Source organism: Thalassophryne amazonica, chromosome 19, assembly GCF_902500255.1.
Source record: "Thalassophryne amazonica chromosome 19, fThaAma1.1, whole genome shotgun sequence".
In the NCBI taxonomy this organism is placed as follows: domain Eukaryota; kingdom Metazoa; phylum Chordata; class Actinopteri; order Batrachoidiformes; family Batrachoididae; genus Thalassophryne; species Thalassophryne amazonica.
The window spans coordinates 48823134-48838856 of record NC_047121.1 but is presented as its reverse complement, the minus strand read 5'-3'; the positions used below and the strand labels follow the sequence as shown (position 1 = coordinate 48838856).

The 15723-nt window shown below is 45.7% G+C and overlaps 1 protein-coding gene across 1 annotated transcript in view; it reads right to left on the bottom strand.

Moving 5' to 3' along the window:
• Positions 1–15723, bottom strand: part of cnksr1 (connector enhancer of kinase suppressor of Ras 1) — a 76808-nt gene that overhangs the window by 58764 nt on the left and 2321 nt on the right. The window contains 1 exon segment of the mRNA XM_034195448.1: positions 13714–13871. Within this exon segment, the coding sequence (XP_034051339.1) occupies positions 13714–13871 (158 nt within the window).

The window sequence follows — 15723 nt, the reverse complement described above, 5'->3', positions numbered from 1 at the left end:
GGACTAAAAACTCCGCAGGTGAACACAGGTGAATGACGTTATAGCGAGGGACCACTGTATTCTCTTTTCACATGTCAATAATTCTTGACATGTGGATATTTGCTCGCTCAATTAATAAGACACGCCTAATCTGTCAGATTTCTTTATTTTTTAAATGTATTTCTGTATTTATTTTTTTGTGACAACCGAATGGAGGCGACAAAACCTGGCTGCAGCACGGGCGAATTAAGGGAATGACGAAACTACAGTTGTTATTATCAATTTCATTGTTTAAAACTATCACACCACATAAAGTTAAGCTCAGCGCTGCTCTGGCTCCAGGCTCAAAGTCTGGAGAAAAAGGCGAGCAGCGCTGTCCTTCCTGTCAGCGCTGTAGCCACGGATCGTGCTCCATAACAATCCCGCAAAGGCGGGATTTGTATTGATTATTATGTAGTATAATCAGGAAAGTGTTATTTATGTAACATATGCATTGATTTGTATAATGGCACTGTTTTTCATGTTGATCATCTTCATTTTTATGTGGATTCCAGCGCTGGTTCATTTTGGTGTATAATTTACGCCACCTCTCGACCTGGTGTATATTTTCAGCGCAGCGTACACCAACGACCACATTGATAAATGCCAAGTAGCGCAGCCGTTTTGGCGTACACCCCATATACGCTCAAATATCGCCGTATGCAACGTTGATACATGAGGCCCATTGTAACTTGTGTGTTGGTTTTTACAATGCCTGTGATCTGTGATCCACTTATATTGAGAGGTTCTGAATATGTTGGTCTATTTACACTCCCATCCGTAGATGGCAGTGTTGTCTGCATTTTGACGGGGGGGGGGGGGGGGAGTGATGAGAGCAGGTCATTTGAAATTTCTCATAATGCCTTTCAACACATGTGACTGTTTAACGAATTCATGCATTACTTTAAATCTAAAACATACAGCTGATATTTTCACTTTGTAAGTTGCCGTTATTTTCGCAAAACTGTCTGGAATTAGTTGGTTTTAAATAAAGCTATGAGTGAAAGGTGCTTTGCGCTTCATGACTCCTGCCCACTCTGTATCCGCATGTTGAAAGTAAATTTTTTTTTTTTTTTTTGCTTTGCTCTCCCCCCTCTTCTTCTTTGCAATAGTAGCTGGTTTGGCCACTTTTACTGGTGGAGGACTGAGCTTCTCACAGCAGTCATTTTATTGCAAAGCACACAACAGGAATTAACATGTAGCATTTTAGGTTTTACATGTGTTTCTGACTGTTCAGCTTTATCGCTATGCCAGCAAAAAAAATGTCAGCGGACTGAAAGTTATCTGAACTAAATTTAGCGGTAGCTAATTGGTCCTCTGATGGTTTTCAAAGGTATCTGAAAAGCTAATCCACAAAAATGTTAGCTTCGGTAATTAGCAGATTAGCGGAACTGTGCATTTGTTTTTACAATTTTTTGAATGCATCACTTATAGCCAACTGTCTTCTTGAGGTTCACTGAATATTCGCACTATTGACGTATCCCATAATCCCTTGCGTGCCAGAGAGTCGCTGCAGTCAACAACATATAGAGAATCAACATGATGACAGTTGTAAATTAATATTATACTACAAAAATGTAATTTTTTATGCTTTTCGTCACGTTAATAAGAGACTGCTGCATGATACCCTGAAAACTTGCTAAAACAATTATAACAAATAATCTGTGTCTGTTACGTTTAATCTGCGTGGAATTTAATAAACACAAACCAAATTTCAGACATATATATATATTAGTCTGGAACAAAGCGGACAAACAGTGTTGTAAAGGACAATAATCAAGACGTTAAAGAGCAAACTTCACTTTCCACCAGAACGACATGATCAGGAAGCGAGTGTAGCTCACAGCAGCTCCCATTGAAAATAACAGAGACAGCCTGTAATTCTCACGTTTACATAAAACACACGCAATAACAATGTCTATAAACCCAGAGAATATATTCACGATAGTTTTAGGCACAATATAAAAATAGTTTTATGCTGCGATGTTAATGCTGTTGTCTGTGTGCAGCGGTTAAAGTGCAGCGTGATCAGTGCATCTCAATACAGTTCTCAATGATACTGAGATCTCGCAGCGCGGCGAACTCTCCGAGGTTTTGTGGGATTTGAAATGTCAATAGGGTGAATTGAAATTTAGCCCAAAACACATTAGGTCATAGGTGCTGTTAAGTCACAACAAAGTCCTCCTAGGGCACAGCTGGCTCCTATTCAGCTCACAAACTATAACAGTTACACACACAACACTTTTGCATTGCAAAATTCTGCCTCTGGTAGATTAAATGAGTAAATCACAAACAGCAGCAACTTGCTATATATATGTAGGTAGGTAGGTTCTGGAATTGCCCAGTTGAGAGCAAATTTACTAAAGGTTAATCACTGAACTCCAAATCACTGGGGTCAACAGTCAAAATGTAACTTTTGCCTCCAATTTGTACCAAACATGACCCCTATATGGAGGTAGGTTTGGGAAAATTGTTCAATCAAGGTCAAATCAGGTTGTCAAAGGTCCATCATTGGGGGTGAGGTCATGTCTGCCTGTCTGTTGACCGACTCCTGCCAGGTCCTTTTGCTGATTTTTGTCAGTGACTCCAAAATTCTCCTTAAAGAATTCATTTTGGCAACGTTCAAGGTGAAAGAACTTCAGTTTCAACCAAATGTGGTGCAAAGGTAGAGCATAGAATTCCACTGGCAATGTCTGCCAGGGATCACTCAATTGGGTGAAGGTCAAGGTCACTGGAGTCAAACGTCTGATTGCCAAAGCACTTACTGTCTTCACACCCACGGGTACTGTTACCTAATATAATAAAAATTCAGATTCCATAAAGGCTACTGCGCAGAATCAGCGACAGAATTTCTTGTTTATTTTATACTGTTTTGGGCAGCACGTAACTGTTGTGACTCGTGACCCGCTCGCCACTGCTCAAGACGCTTGGCCCTTTACCCAACAACCAGCTGGAAGAACAATGATCACCCCCATCAACAAGCGCTCATAAATTTTTAATGTCCTAATCAACACTGCAGCTGCTCATTGCAACCATCAAAGTTTTTGGTCTGTGAGTGTGTGACGTCAAGAGCCCAGCATTCACACTTCATGGACAAGACAGAGGAAGAGAGGGAACGTCAACAAAATGAAAGAACTGACCTCTGTTTGGGTTATGAATTAAGGTCAAGGTTAATGAATAACCTTACAAGAGTTGACTGAAAGGGTGATGTTAATTATAAAGGAGTAAAACCAGACCAATGAAACTTATCTTGAAATTATTTAATTCATTTGACAACACCCGGACCAACGGTCTAATGAGCTCAACACCAATGCAGCCGTGTACTAATTCATACCCAGGGAAAGGTGCCACATGGCCAAAATGTTGTAGCTGATGTTCTCTGATTGTCCATCCGTACCCAAGGATCATCAAAAGAGGTCTGGTACCACGGACATCCAGTCATCGCCTTAGGTCACTGGATATACGTACGTAGGTCATGGGCCAGAAGTGGGTCACTTGCACCCCCACTCATCCCTTTTTCCAAGCCTCTGGACTGAATGTTGGCACTGACAATATTGGTATGCAATCCATGTATTGAGTACTTCAATGAGGGTACCCCTAAACTGTAAATTGCCAGTTTTCGGAAAACACAAAATTTAATGCTGTACTAATTGGCTTCTAGCTTAGTCAGTAAACTCTGGATTTTAGCGTATAATATATCAAACAGAAGCTCATTACACACACAATTCCCAAAACATGTTTATGGCACTCCAGTCAAAATAAAGACATCGCATTCATTTAAATGCGTATACACAAAATACATGTATCGCATTCATTTAAATGCGTATACACAAAATACATGTATCGCATTCATTTAAATGCGTATACACAAAATACATGTATCGAAATGTCTTTTGTTTTGTTTTTTTATTGTCTTCGTTGATGAGCAAATAATAAATAAACGTGGACTGCATCCTAATATTTTCAATGCGAACATTCATTGGGGAACCAAGGGACCTACTTCTGGCCCATGGCCTATAGGTTTCCAAGTCACAACAACAGGGGACTATGTTAAACAAAATAGCTCACCTATCATCTTATGCCTCAAAAACTATTGTGGTTATCCTATAAACTTTGGAGTCAACCTTTGAATTCTTCTCTTTTGGTTTATCTACACTGTCTTTCCATAAATGGTTTAGTGCAGGAAGGACTCATTCATACAGTGTATCCAGAAAGTATTCACAGAGCTTTACTTTCTCCACATTTTGTTATGTTACAGCCTTATTCCAAAATGGATGCAATTTCTTCAAAATTTCAGACAATACCCCATAATGACAATGTGAAAAAAGTTTTGTTTTGTTTTTTTGCAAATTTATTAAAAACAAAAGCCCTAAGAAATCATATGTACAAAAGCACAACCCCAATTCCAATGAAGTTGGGATGTTATGTAAAATCCAAATAAAACAGAATACAATGATTTGCAATATAGGTTGAAGAGAATTTGCAAATCATTGTATTCTGTTTTGATTTACATTTCACACAACGTCCCAACATCATTGGAATTGGGGTTGTATTCAAAGCCTTTGCCATGAAGCTCATAATTGAGCTCAGATGCATTCTGTTTCCACTGATCATGCTTGTGATGTTTCTACAGCTTATTTGGAGTCCACCTGGGATGAATTCAGTTGATTGGACATGACATGATTTGGAAAGGCACACACCTGCCCACATGTAAGGTACTGCAGTTGTGCATGTCAGAGCACAATTCAAGCATGAAGTCAAAGGAATTGTCTGTAGACCTCTGAGACAGGATTGTCTCGAGGCACAAATTTGGGAAGGGTACAGAAATATTTCTGCTGCTTTGAAGGTCGCAATGAGCACAGTGTCCTCCAACATCCATAAATGGAAGAAGGCTGGATCTACCAGGACTCTTCGTAGAGCTGGTCTGACCTTAGTCAGGGAGCTTGTTGTGTGGGCCGCTGAAGAGGAGGTACTGCTGGCCCACCAACACCAGAGGGCGCCCTGTCTGGAGTGCGGGCTCCAGGCATCAGAGGGCGCTGCCGCCTCACAGGAGCAGCCAGGGTGACAGCTGTCACTTATCGCCTACGACAGCTGACACCAATCATCTGATCAGCAGTGGTATATCAGCAAGACGACATCTCCACCTCTTTGCCGAGATATCGCTCTACCTAGGAGGTACCGTACTCAGCCTACTGTGTTGTCTTTTTTTGACATTAACACTTTGTTACTTTTGTGCGTTAAATAGCAGACGTTCTTCCGACGAGAGGTGGAGGTGGTTTTCCGCCATACGGGTTGCTGGGTGCAAACGTACCCACATTTAACTGTTTTTGTTCCTCGCCAGCAGTACCAGATCCGACACGCGGAGGCAGTGGTCACCTGGGAGTTAGGGACTTGGCGGCTCCGGTATTCCCGGGGTTCGGTGGCGGAGGAAATCGTGTGGTTCCGGTTCTGCTTTGGACGGACGTCTCTTATCTTCGAGCCTGCCCACGTGACACATTTTGTGAATTGACTCCTTTGTCTATTATTGTAATCTGTTGTGTTTGTTGTGCTTATTCACAACAGTAAAGTGTTGTTATTTGACTTCCTCCATTGTCCGTTCATTTGCGCCCCCTGTTGTGGGTCCGTGTTCCTACACTTTCACAACAGGATATCTCGGCCAACGTCATGGACCCCGAGGGGCGTCAACCGGCTGTTGAACAGCCAATGGAAGAGCAGAGCGCACAGGCGTCTGCAGGAGGAATGATCGGTGAGTTGCAGCGAATCCTCACCGCTTTTACGGCTCGGTTGGATCTAATGACCGAGCAGAACGTCCTCCTTAACCGCAGGGTCGAGGCTCTCGCCGCGCAGGTGGAAGCGCGCCCTCAGGGCGCTGCTCCGGCTCCCCCTCCTGTCGATCCTGTGCGCAACAGTGACGTTCCACAGGTCGTTCAACGACCCCTCCCACCTTCCCCTGAAGCATACATAAGCCCTCCAGAGCCGTACGGGGGTTGTGTGGAGACGTGCGCGGACTTTCTTATGCAGTGTTCGCTCGTCTTCGCACAACGTCCCGTCATGTACGCGACTGATGCTAGTAAGATAGCTTATGTGATTAATCTGCTTCGCGGTGAGGCACGCGCTTGGGCTACAGCGCTCTGGGAGCAAAATTCACGGCTCCTTCTGACATATGATGGGTTTGTGAGGGAGTTCAGAACAGTGTTCGATCACCCAAATAGAGGAGAGACCGCTTCAGCCGTGCTGCTGTCAATGAGACAGGGGCGCCGGAGCGCAGCTGCTTATGCAGTCGACTTCCGCATCGCGGCTGCGAGGTCCGGCTGGAATAGCACTGCCCTCCGTGCCGCCTTCGTAAACGGACTGTCGTTGGTCCTGAAGGAGCACCTGGTGGCCAAGGACGAACCGCGGGATTTAGACGGGCTTATTGAACTCGTTATACGATTAGACAATCAGTTAGAAGAACGCCGTCGGGAACGAGACGAAGGGCGTGGCCGGGCAAGCGCCGTCCCTCTCCCTTCCGGTTCCGACCGAGGTCCGCCCTCCCCACGCTCCACGGCCTCTACGCTCCGTGTGGTTACAGCTCCCCCTACTGATGAAGCTATGGACACGAGCACGGCCACATTTAGGCCACCAGATAGACAGAGGAGGCTGGTCCGCGGAGCGTGTTTTGTTTGTGGCTCAATAGAGCATCAAGTGAGGAACTGCCCCGAGCGGTTAAACACCAACGCCCGACCCTAGAGACTGGGCTAGGGGTGGGCCAAGACATTCACGTGGGACATACCCATATTGCCACACGACTCCCAGTTACAATCCTTTATGAGGATTTAACCCTGCAGGCCCCAGCACTGGTGGACACGGGCTCTGAACGGAATCTGCTAGACAGCAGATGGGCCAGGGAGGCAGGGCTCCCTCTGGTGGCGCTTACCTCGCCTGTGCAGGTGCGGGCACTAGATGGCTCCCTACTCCCTCTAATCACACATAAGACACCACCAGTAACTCTGGTGGTGTCAGGGAACCACCGGGAGGAGATCGAGTTTTTTGTGACTCCTGCCACCTCCCGTGTGATTCTCGGGTTCCCTTGGATGTTAAAACACAATCCCCGGATCGATTGGCCGTCCGGGGTAGTGGTTCAGTGGAGCGAGACCTGCCATCAGCTATGTTTAGGTTCCTCGGTTCCTCCCGGTTCCCAGGCTAAGGAGGAGGTCAGAGTCCCGCCCAATCTTGGGACGGTGCCGGTGGAGTACCATGACCTTGTGGATGTGTTCAGTAAGGATCTGGCGCTCACCCTTCCCCCCCACCGTCCGTACGATTGTGCCATTGATTTGGTTCCAGGCGTTGAGTTCCCGTCCAGCAGGCTGTACAACCTCTCACGACCTGAGCGCGAATCAATGGAGACCTACATCCGGGACTCTTTAGCTGCCGGGTTGATCCGGAATTCCACCTCCCCGATGGGTGCAGGTTTCTTTTTTGTGGGTAAAAAAGACGGCGGACTTCGTCCATGCATTGATTATAGGGGGCTGAACGAAATCACGGTTCGTAATCGATACCCGTTGCCCTTGTTGGATTCCGTGTTCACCCCCCTGCATGGAGCCAAAATCTTTACTAAGCTGGATCTTAGAAATGCGTATCACCTGGTTCGGATCCGGAAGGGAGACGAGTGGAAGACGGCATTTAACACCCCCTTAGGTCACTTTGAGTACCTGGTCATGCCGTTCGGCCTCACAAACGCCCCCGCGACGTTCCAAGCATTGGTTAATGATGTCTTGCGGGATTTCCTGCACCGATTCGTCTTCGTATATCTAGAGGATATACTCATCTTTTCTCCGGATCCTGAGACTCATGTCCGGCATGTACGTCAGGTCCTGCAGCGGTTGTTGGAGAACCGGCTGTTTGTGAAGGGCGAGAAGTGTGAGTTTCACTGCACCTCTTTGTCCTTCCTGGGGTTTATCATCTCCCCCAACTCCGTCGCTCCTGATCCGGCCAAGGTTGCGGCGGTGAGAGACTGGCCCCAACCCACCAGCCATAGGAAGCTGCAACAGTTCCTCGGCTTCGCTAATTTCTATAGGAGGTTCATTAAGGGCTACAGTCAGGTAGTTAGCCCCCTGACAGCCCTGACCTCTCCAAAAGTCCCCTTCACCTGGTCGGATCGGTGCAATGCCGCGTTCAAGGAGTTGAAACGGCGCTTCTCGTCTGCACCTGTTCTGGTGCAGCCCGATCCTAGTCGCCAGTTTGTGGTTGAAGTGGACGCCTCGGACTCAGGGATAGGAGCCGTGCTATCCCAGAGCGGAAAGGCCGATAAGGTCCTTCACCCGTGTGCCTATTTTTCCCGCAGGTTGACCCCGGCCGAACGGAACTATGACGTCGGCAATCGAGAACTCCTTGTGGTGAAAGAGGCTCTTGAAGAGTGGAGACATCTGTTGGAGGGAACGTCCGTGCCATTCACGGTTTTCACTGACCACCGGAACCTGGAGTATATCAGGACCGCCAAGCGGCTGAACCCCAGGCAAGCCCGCTGGTCACTGTTCTTCGGCCGTTTTGACTTCCGGATCACCTACCGTCCCGGGACCAAAAACCAGAGATCGGATGCCTTGTCCCGGGTGCATGAAGACGAAGTCAAAACGGAGTTGTCGGATCCACCGGAACCTATCATCCCGGAGTCCGCTATCGTGGCCACCCTCACCTGGGACGTAGAGAAAACCGTCCGGGAGGCCCTGGCACGGAGCCCGGATCCCGGAACTGGGCCGAAGAACAAACTTTACGTCCCACCAGAGGCCAGGGCTGCAGTCCTGGACTTCTGTCACGGCTCCAAGTTCTCCTGTCATCCAGGGGTGCGTAGGACCGTGGCAGTTGTCCGGCAGCGCTTCTGGTGGGCATCCCTGGAGGCCGACGTCCGGGATTATATATAGGCCTGCACCACCTGCGCCAGGGGCAAGGCTGACCACCGCAGAGCATCGGGACTGCTCCAGCCGCTGCCTGTGCCTCATCGCCCCTGGTCCCACATCGGCCTGGATTTTGTCACGGGCCTCCCGCCGTCCCAGGGCAACACCACCATCCTCACGATAGTGGACCGATTCTCCAAGGCGGCCCACTTCGTGGCCTTCCCGAAGCTCCCGACTGCCCAGGAGACAGCGGACCTCCTGGTCCACCACGTCGTCCGGCTGCATGGGATTCCAACAGACATCGTCTCCGATCGCGGTCCCCAGTTCTCCTCGCAAGTCTGGAGGAGCTTCTGCCGGGAACTGGGGGCCACGGTGAGTCTCTCGTCCGGGTATCATCCTCAGACCAACAGGCAAGCAGAACGGGTCAATCAGGAGGTGGAACAGGCCCTGCGCTGCGTGACGGCCGCGCACCCGGCAGCCTGGAGTACCCATTTGGCCTGGATCGAGTATGCCCATAACAGCCAGGTGTCTTCAGCCACCGGCCTCTCCCCTTTTGAGGTGTGTCTGGGGTATCAGCCCCCGTTGTTTCCGGTCGTTGAGGGAGAGGTCGGTGTGCCCTCGGTCCAGGCCCACCTGCGGAAGTGCCGTCGGGTGTGGCGCGCCGCCCGTTCTGCTTTACTAAAGGCCCGGACGAGGACAAAAGCCCATGCAGACCGTCGGCGGACCCCGGCCCCTGCGTATCGGCCAGGGCAGGAGTTGTGGTTGTCCACAAAGGACATTCCCCTGAAAGTGGACTCCCCTAAACTACAGGACCATTACATCGGTCCCTACAGAATCCTTAAGGTCATCAGTCCAGCCGCAGTGAGGCTTCAGCTTCCGGCCTCACTGCGGATCCATCCTGTTTTCCAAAGCCGCATCACACCTCACCCCTCTGTGCTCCGGGTCCGGCGCCGCCTCCTGCCCGGATCATCGATGGCGAGCCGGCTTGGACTGTGCACCGGCTCTTGGATGTCCGTAGGATGGGCCGGGGCTTCCAGTATTTGGTGGACTGGGAGGGGTACGGACCCGAAGAACGCTCCTGGGTGAAGAGGAGCTTCATCCTGGACCCGGCCCTCCTGGCCGATTTCTACCGCCGCCACCCGGACAAGCCTGGTCGGGCGCCAGGAGGCGCCCGTTGAGGGGGGGGTCCTGTTGTGTGGGCCGCTGAAGAGGAGGTACAGCTGGCCCACCACCACCAGAGGGCGCCCTGTCTGGAGTGCGGGCTCCAGGCATCAGAGGGCGCTGCCGCCTCACAGGAGCAGCCGGGGTGACAGCTGTCACTTATCGCCTACGACAGCTGACACCAATCATCTGATCAGCAGTGGTATATCAGCAAGACGACATCTCCACCTCTTTGCCGAGATATCGCTCTACCTAGGAGGTACCGTACTCAGCCTACTGTGTTGTCTTTTTTTGACATTAACACTTTGTTACTTTTGTGTGTTAAATAGCAGACGTTCTTCAGACGAGAGGTGGAGGTGGTTTTCCGCCATACGGGTTGCTGGGTGCAAATGCACCCACATTTAACTGTTTTTGTTCCTCGCCAGCAGTACCAGATCCGACACGCGGAGGCAGTGGTCACTTGGGAGTTCGGGACTTGGCGGCTCCGGTATTCCCGGGGTTCGGTGGCGGAGGAAATCGTGTGGTTCCGGTTCTGCTTTGGACGGACGTCTCTTATCTTCGAGCCTGCCCACGTGACACATTTTGTGAATTGACTCCTTTGTCTATTATTGTAATCTGTTGTGTTTGTTGTGCTTATTCACAACAGTAAAGTGTTGTTATTTGACTTCCTCCATTGTCCGTTCATTTGCGCCCCCTGTTGTGGGTCCGTGTTCCTACACTTTCACAACAGAGCTGACCAAGAACCCGATGGTCATTCTGTCAGAGGTCCAGCATTCCCGTCTGGAAAGAGGAGAACCTTCCAGAAGGACAACCATCTCTGCAACAATTCAACAATCAGTCCTGTATGGTAGAGTGACCAGACAGAAGCCACTCCTTAGTAAAAGGTACATGGCAGCCCACCTGGAGTTTACATCACTTTTTACAAAAATTGGCGCAACTTTAACTTTTGACTCCTGTACAAACTGAAATTGACCTTTGTCACCTTCTTGCTGTTTTTACCCCATAACTCCATCACATTCAGTCATAGATAGTCCAAACTATACCTTTTTAGAATATTTATGCTCAGACAAATAATGTGTTATACTTTTCAATATGATTGGAGTATTTTTAAATTTTGACCCCTGTGTAATTCTTCATTGACCCCTACCTGGGTGCCGTATTGGATTTTCAAGTGGCCAGCATCAGTGTTTTTCTCAAACACTGATTTATGAAGAACATTCATGCCAAATCTGATGCTTGCATCACCAAGTGAACAATTCTGGCCAAAAGTCATACTTATCTGCTCCACTCATAAGGCTGTAACATAAAAAAATGTTGGAAACGTTAAGCGGTGTGAATTCTTTCTGGATGCACTGTAGCTAACAGCATGCCCTCATTTTGCCCTCATTTTATTCAAATCCTTCATTTAACTGTTGTTTGGCTCAACATTGAATTTTAACGACACAATCAGTTAATTAGTTACTTCAACAACTCAACAGCGAACCGGTGAAGCAGCCTTATAACCTTGTGTTCACAAGACGGTACACCACCACAGCTGGACACACACACACACACACAAGTGTTGCACACCTCTTGAAAGCAGATACATGAGGAAATTTATTATGCAAAGAAAATCAAAATAAAGGCACATTTGTTTTTTTATGTTGACTGCAAACTTTGCCTGAACTTTTCATGAAAATAATGAGCTGTAACCTTTTGCATCCCAAACCTACTTTGGTTACAGCTGAAGCATGACTAGTTCTTTCATAGTAGGTATGTCCTTTCAGCTTCTCCCTTTTTTTTCCTTCCCACTTGGGGTCACCAGAACAGGACGAGCAGGGTTAACCCTGAATTAGGAAGCTTCTGCTCTGAAAACAAGCGCACAAACCACTTGGTCACCACGCTGTCCGTGACTAGCTCTTTGACAATGATGCACTTGATTGAGGGATTTTGATTTTATAACAGGAATGTGACAAAGCTACAACTTACGCTGCATGTTACATAAAGGCAGCGTGTGTGCGTCACTCTAGCAGGACTTGTATAAGAGTAGGTTTTTTGTGTTTGCTGATCGGATCTGTAACAGACAGTCCAAGAGCTGCTTTACCTCTGTGCAAACAGATTCAACAATACGTATAACAACAAAAAACCCTAGAGTGCCAAGGGCCCTGTGGGTTACCAGCTCAATTAAAGCCCAAGGCAAAGTGGCAACATTTTCGGCATAAAAATGGCCACAATTTCCAAACAAACAAATCTATGCAAATAGTTTTGGGATAGAACAATGTCAATGACCAATACTGTGCCCTTGTTAAGTTAAAAGAAAAGTTATCAGACAGTTTTTGAGAAAATTGGGTCCAAATACCCAAATTGGCTGTTTTTGGCATAAAAAAAATGGCCGCCATTTCCAATTGAACAAATCTATGACCATAATTTTTTGATGTGAAATATGTCAATGACCCAAATTTCACTCTTGACAAATCAGAAATGTGCCTTTTACTAAGGAGTGATTTCCGTCTGGCCACTCTATTATACAGGCTCAATTGGTGGATTGTTGCAGAGATGGTTATCCTTCTGGAAGGTTCTCCTCTCTCCACAGAGGGATGCTGGAGCTCTGACCATCAGGTTCTTGGTCACTTCCCTGACTAAGGCCCTTCTCCCCCGATCACGGCCAGCTATAGGAAGAGTCCTGGTGGATCCAATGTTCTTCCTTTTATGGATAATGGAGGCCACTGTGCTCATTGGGACCTTCAAAGCAGCAGAAAAGTTCCAGTACCCTTCCCCATTTGTGACTCCAGACAATCCTGTCTCAGAGGTCTACAGTCAATTCCTTTGACTTCATGCTTTGTTTTTGCTCTGACATGCACTGTCAACTGTGGGACCTTATATGTAGACAGGTGTGTGCCTTTTCAAATCATGTCCAATCAGCTGAATTAACCCCAGGTGGACTCCAATTAAACTGTAGTAACACTTCAAGGATGACTAGTGGAAACAGGATGCACCTCAGTTCAATTCTGAGCTTCATGGCAAAGGCTGTGAATACTTACTACGTACGTACTTACTACAGGTAATGTTTGATTTCTTAGGGTTTTTTATTGTTAATCAATTTGCATAAATCTCAAAAAATGTTTTTCACATTGTTATTATGGGATACTGTATGTAGAATTTTGAGGGAAAAAATGAATTTCATCCATTTTGGAAAAAGGCTGTAACATAAAATGTGGAAAAAGTGAAATGCTGTGAATACTTTCTGGGTGCACTATATGTTAAAATTAATGCTAACAGGGATTAACACACAAATTAAGTGATGCTAAAATTTTACTCAACAGACATAGTGGGACACCAACTTCTTTAGATGTTGTGTTGGTACAATTAACTGCACAGCAAGCCATATTATCTCAGATATCTCTAATAAAATGCTCATAAAGGACATAAACGGTGGTCTTCACAGCAGCTAGCGGCCACATGCTCGCCAAGAGATGGTGCCGTTAGCCGCGGCTGTCTGGCACTCACACTGGAAGTTGTTGCTTGCAATCATCAAACATGGCAAAAGGAGAGCATCATTGCAAAATGGAATGCAGAAAAATGATCATTTTATCTCCAGTATGTTTGTATATTTTCATCATCATTGGAGGCCAAATCATAACTGAAGTCAAAATTGGATTAATCGTGCAGTGAGATTTACACTTACCAAAGAACACAGTTTCTCCACAGACTCCAGTATGAGCTCTTGGTGTCCAATCTTATGGACCCCGAGCTTCTCCAGGTCCTGAGAGGTCAACTGGAGCAACTCCAGACCCGAGAGGTGCCATTCTGATGTGGAATACTGATGCAAGGGAGCATCCAGACCTGAATCGCAGAACACAGACACACATACATGGGTGATTTTCAAAAAAAATGAAGCCTTTGTGTGACAAGAGGCTCAAAATTCAAACTGATTCATTCCCAATATTTTTTCTATTTCATGAAAGCTGCAATTCTATACTTTACGGTGCATTTTGAGTTATGTCTCTAAGTGTACACAATGTAAAGATATGTCTATTTGTTCAACCAGAACCTCACCAAAAATTTGACAAAACCTTGTGGACAAGAATGATCATGAAGACTGCCTTCTCTTGCTTCTGGTGAGGGTCCCAATTGTGGGCAGTTTGACAATCAGTGGATTCATACTGTAGTTTCTCTTTAAAATATCACTAGAAGACCTAAAATTGGAATCAAGACATTTAAATTCCATCTGAACTGAAATACGCAAAATATGTCTGGAGTGTAACACAAAGCACCAGATTGGAAGACATATTAAATGCAGGTTTAAATGGCTTTAGTTCATAAAATGCAGTACTAATTATCATTAGTATCAAATTTATTCTATTTTAACCAGTGACAAAAAGAGTTACTTCAAATGGAATAATGTATGTGATTTACTCATAAGTTGTGATTGAAATCAATCAATCAATCAATCAACTTGTTTCTTATATAGCGCCAAATCACAACAAACAGTTGCCCCAAGGCGCTCAAAATGACCTCAATCTATTAAATGTTGGCTCTTTCAACACTGTTCAGTGAAGGCTTTCACTGTATATTTCATGTTTTCATGCATTAATATGATGTATCACTAAAGCAAAGAAGCATTTGGTTGAGAAAGGCATAATTAACTGACTAAGCCAAGTAAAATACATGGTGCCCAAACTGTTACACTCCAGACGTAATTGTTTTCTTTGTGTGTAATCCAGAGATCATAGCTGAAGTTTGTAAATATGCTGACCCTCCACCAACAGACACCAAGCACCACTGAAATAGATAAGTTAAAATATTAAAGTAGAATACATATGACAATGATGACGATAATGAGGAAAAATGTTACACTCCAGACAACAGAAAATATCAATCAATATCAATTATTCTGAACAAACTATATTAATTCAGAGAAAAAACATGCTAATTTAGAAGGAAGAAATATCCAAAGAATCAAAATAAATCACAAAAGACACAATCAACACATTTACTCGAGTTTTAAAATGTCCATAATCTTAAAGTTTTGATTTCTGGCTGTTTTCAAACATAACATGGTGTAATCAGTTTGCTGCACACAGAACACATAATACATAATTGAGCAATATAGGATTTACATTATTTTGAACACAAGAGTTCATTCCATGGAAAAAACAACTTCTAATAGAAACATAACTTCCAAATTTGTTTTACCAGTTAGTTTAAGTTATGGATTTGATGAAATGTCACACTAAAAGCGTTACACTCCAGACAATATTAGCTATATACGCATTATTTCAGGAATGAATGATTACATCGTTCTGATTTTTTCACACAATATGGCCCTGGTGTCACCTTATAAGATGCAATAAAAATTTTATATCTGCTGCCTACATTGTTTTAGTTTGAGCAATGATTCAATTTGGCTTCCTTTATTTGAAAATCACCCACATAACACACTATGCAGGCCAGCTGTTAATAAAACACACACTGATCCCAACGTGCAACCCCAATGACTTACATTTTTCCTTTCACATATACTCAGTTCTAAAAAATCTTGCTAATGATTTTTAATCGATCACGAATGTGATGGTGCAGCATGCCGTGCATGTGCAAGAGACATGCAGGGTGAGGATGGACACATGTTTTTGTGCAAAAACTGGGAGGGTCCACTGGTCCTAACCTCTTTATATTATTTGATGGTGTATATTAC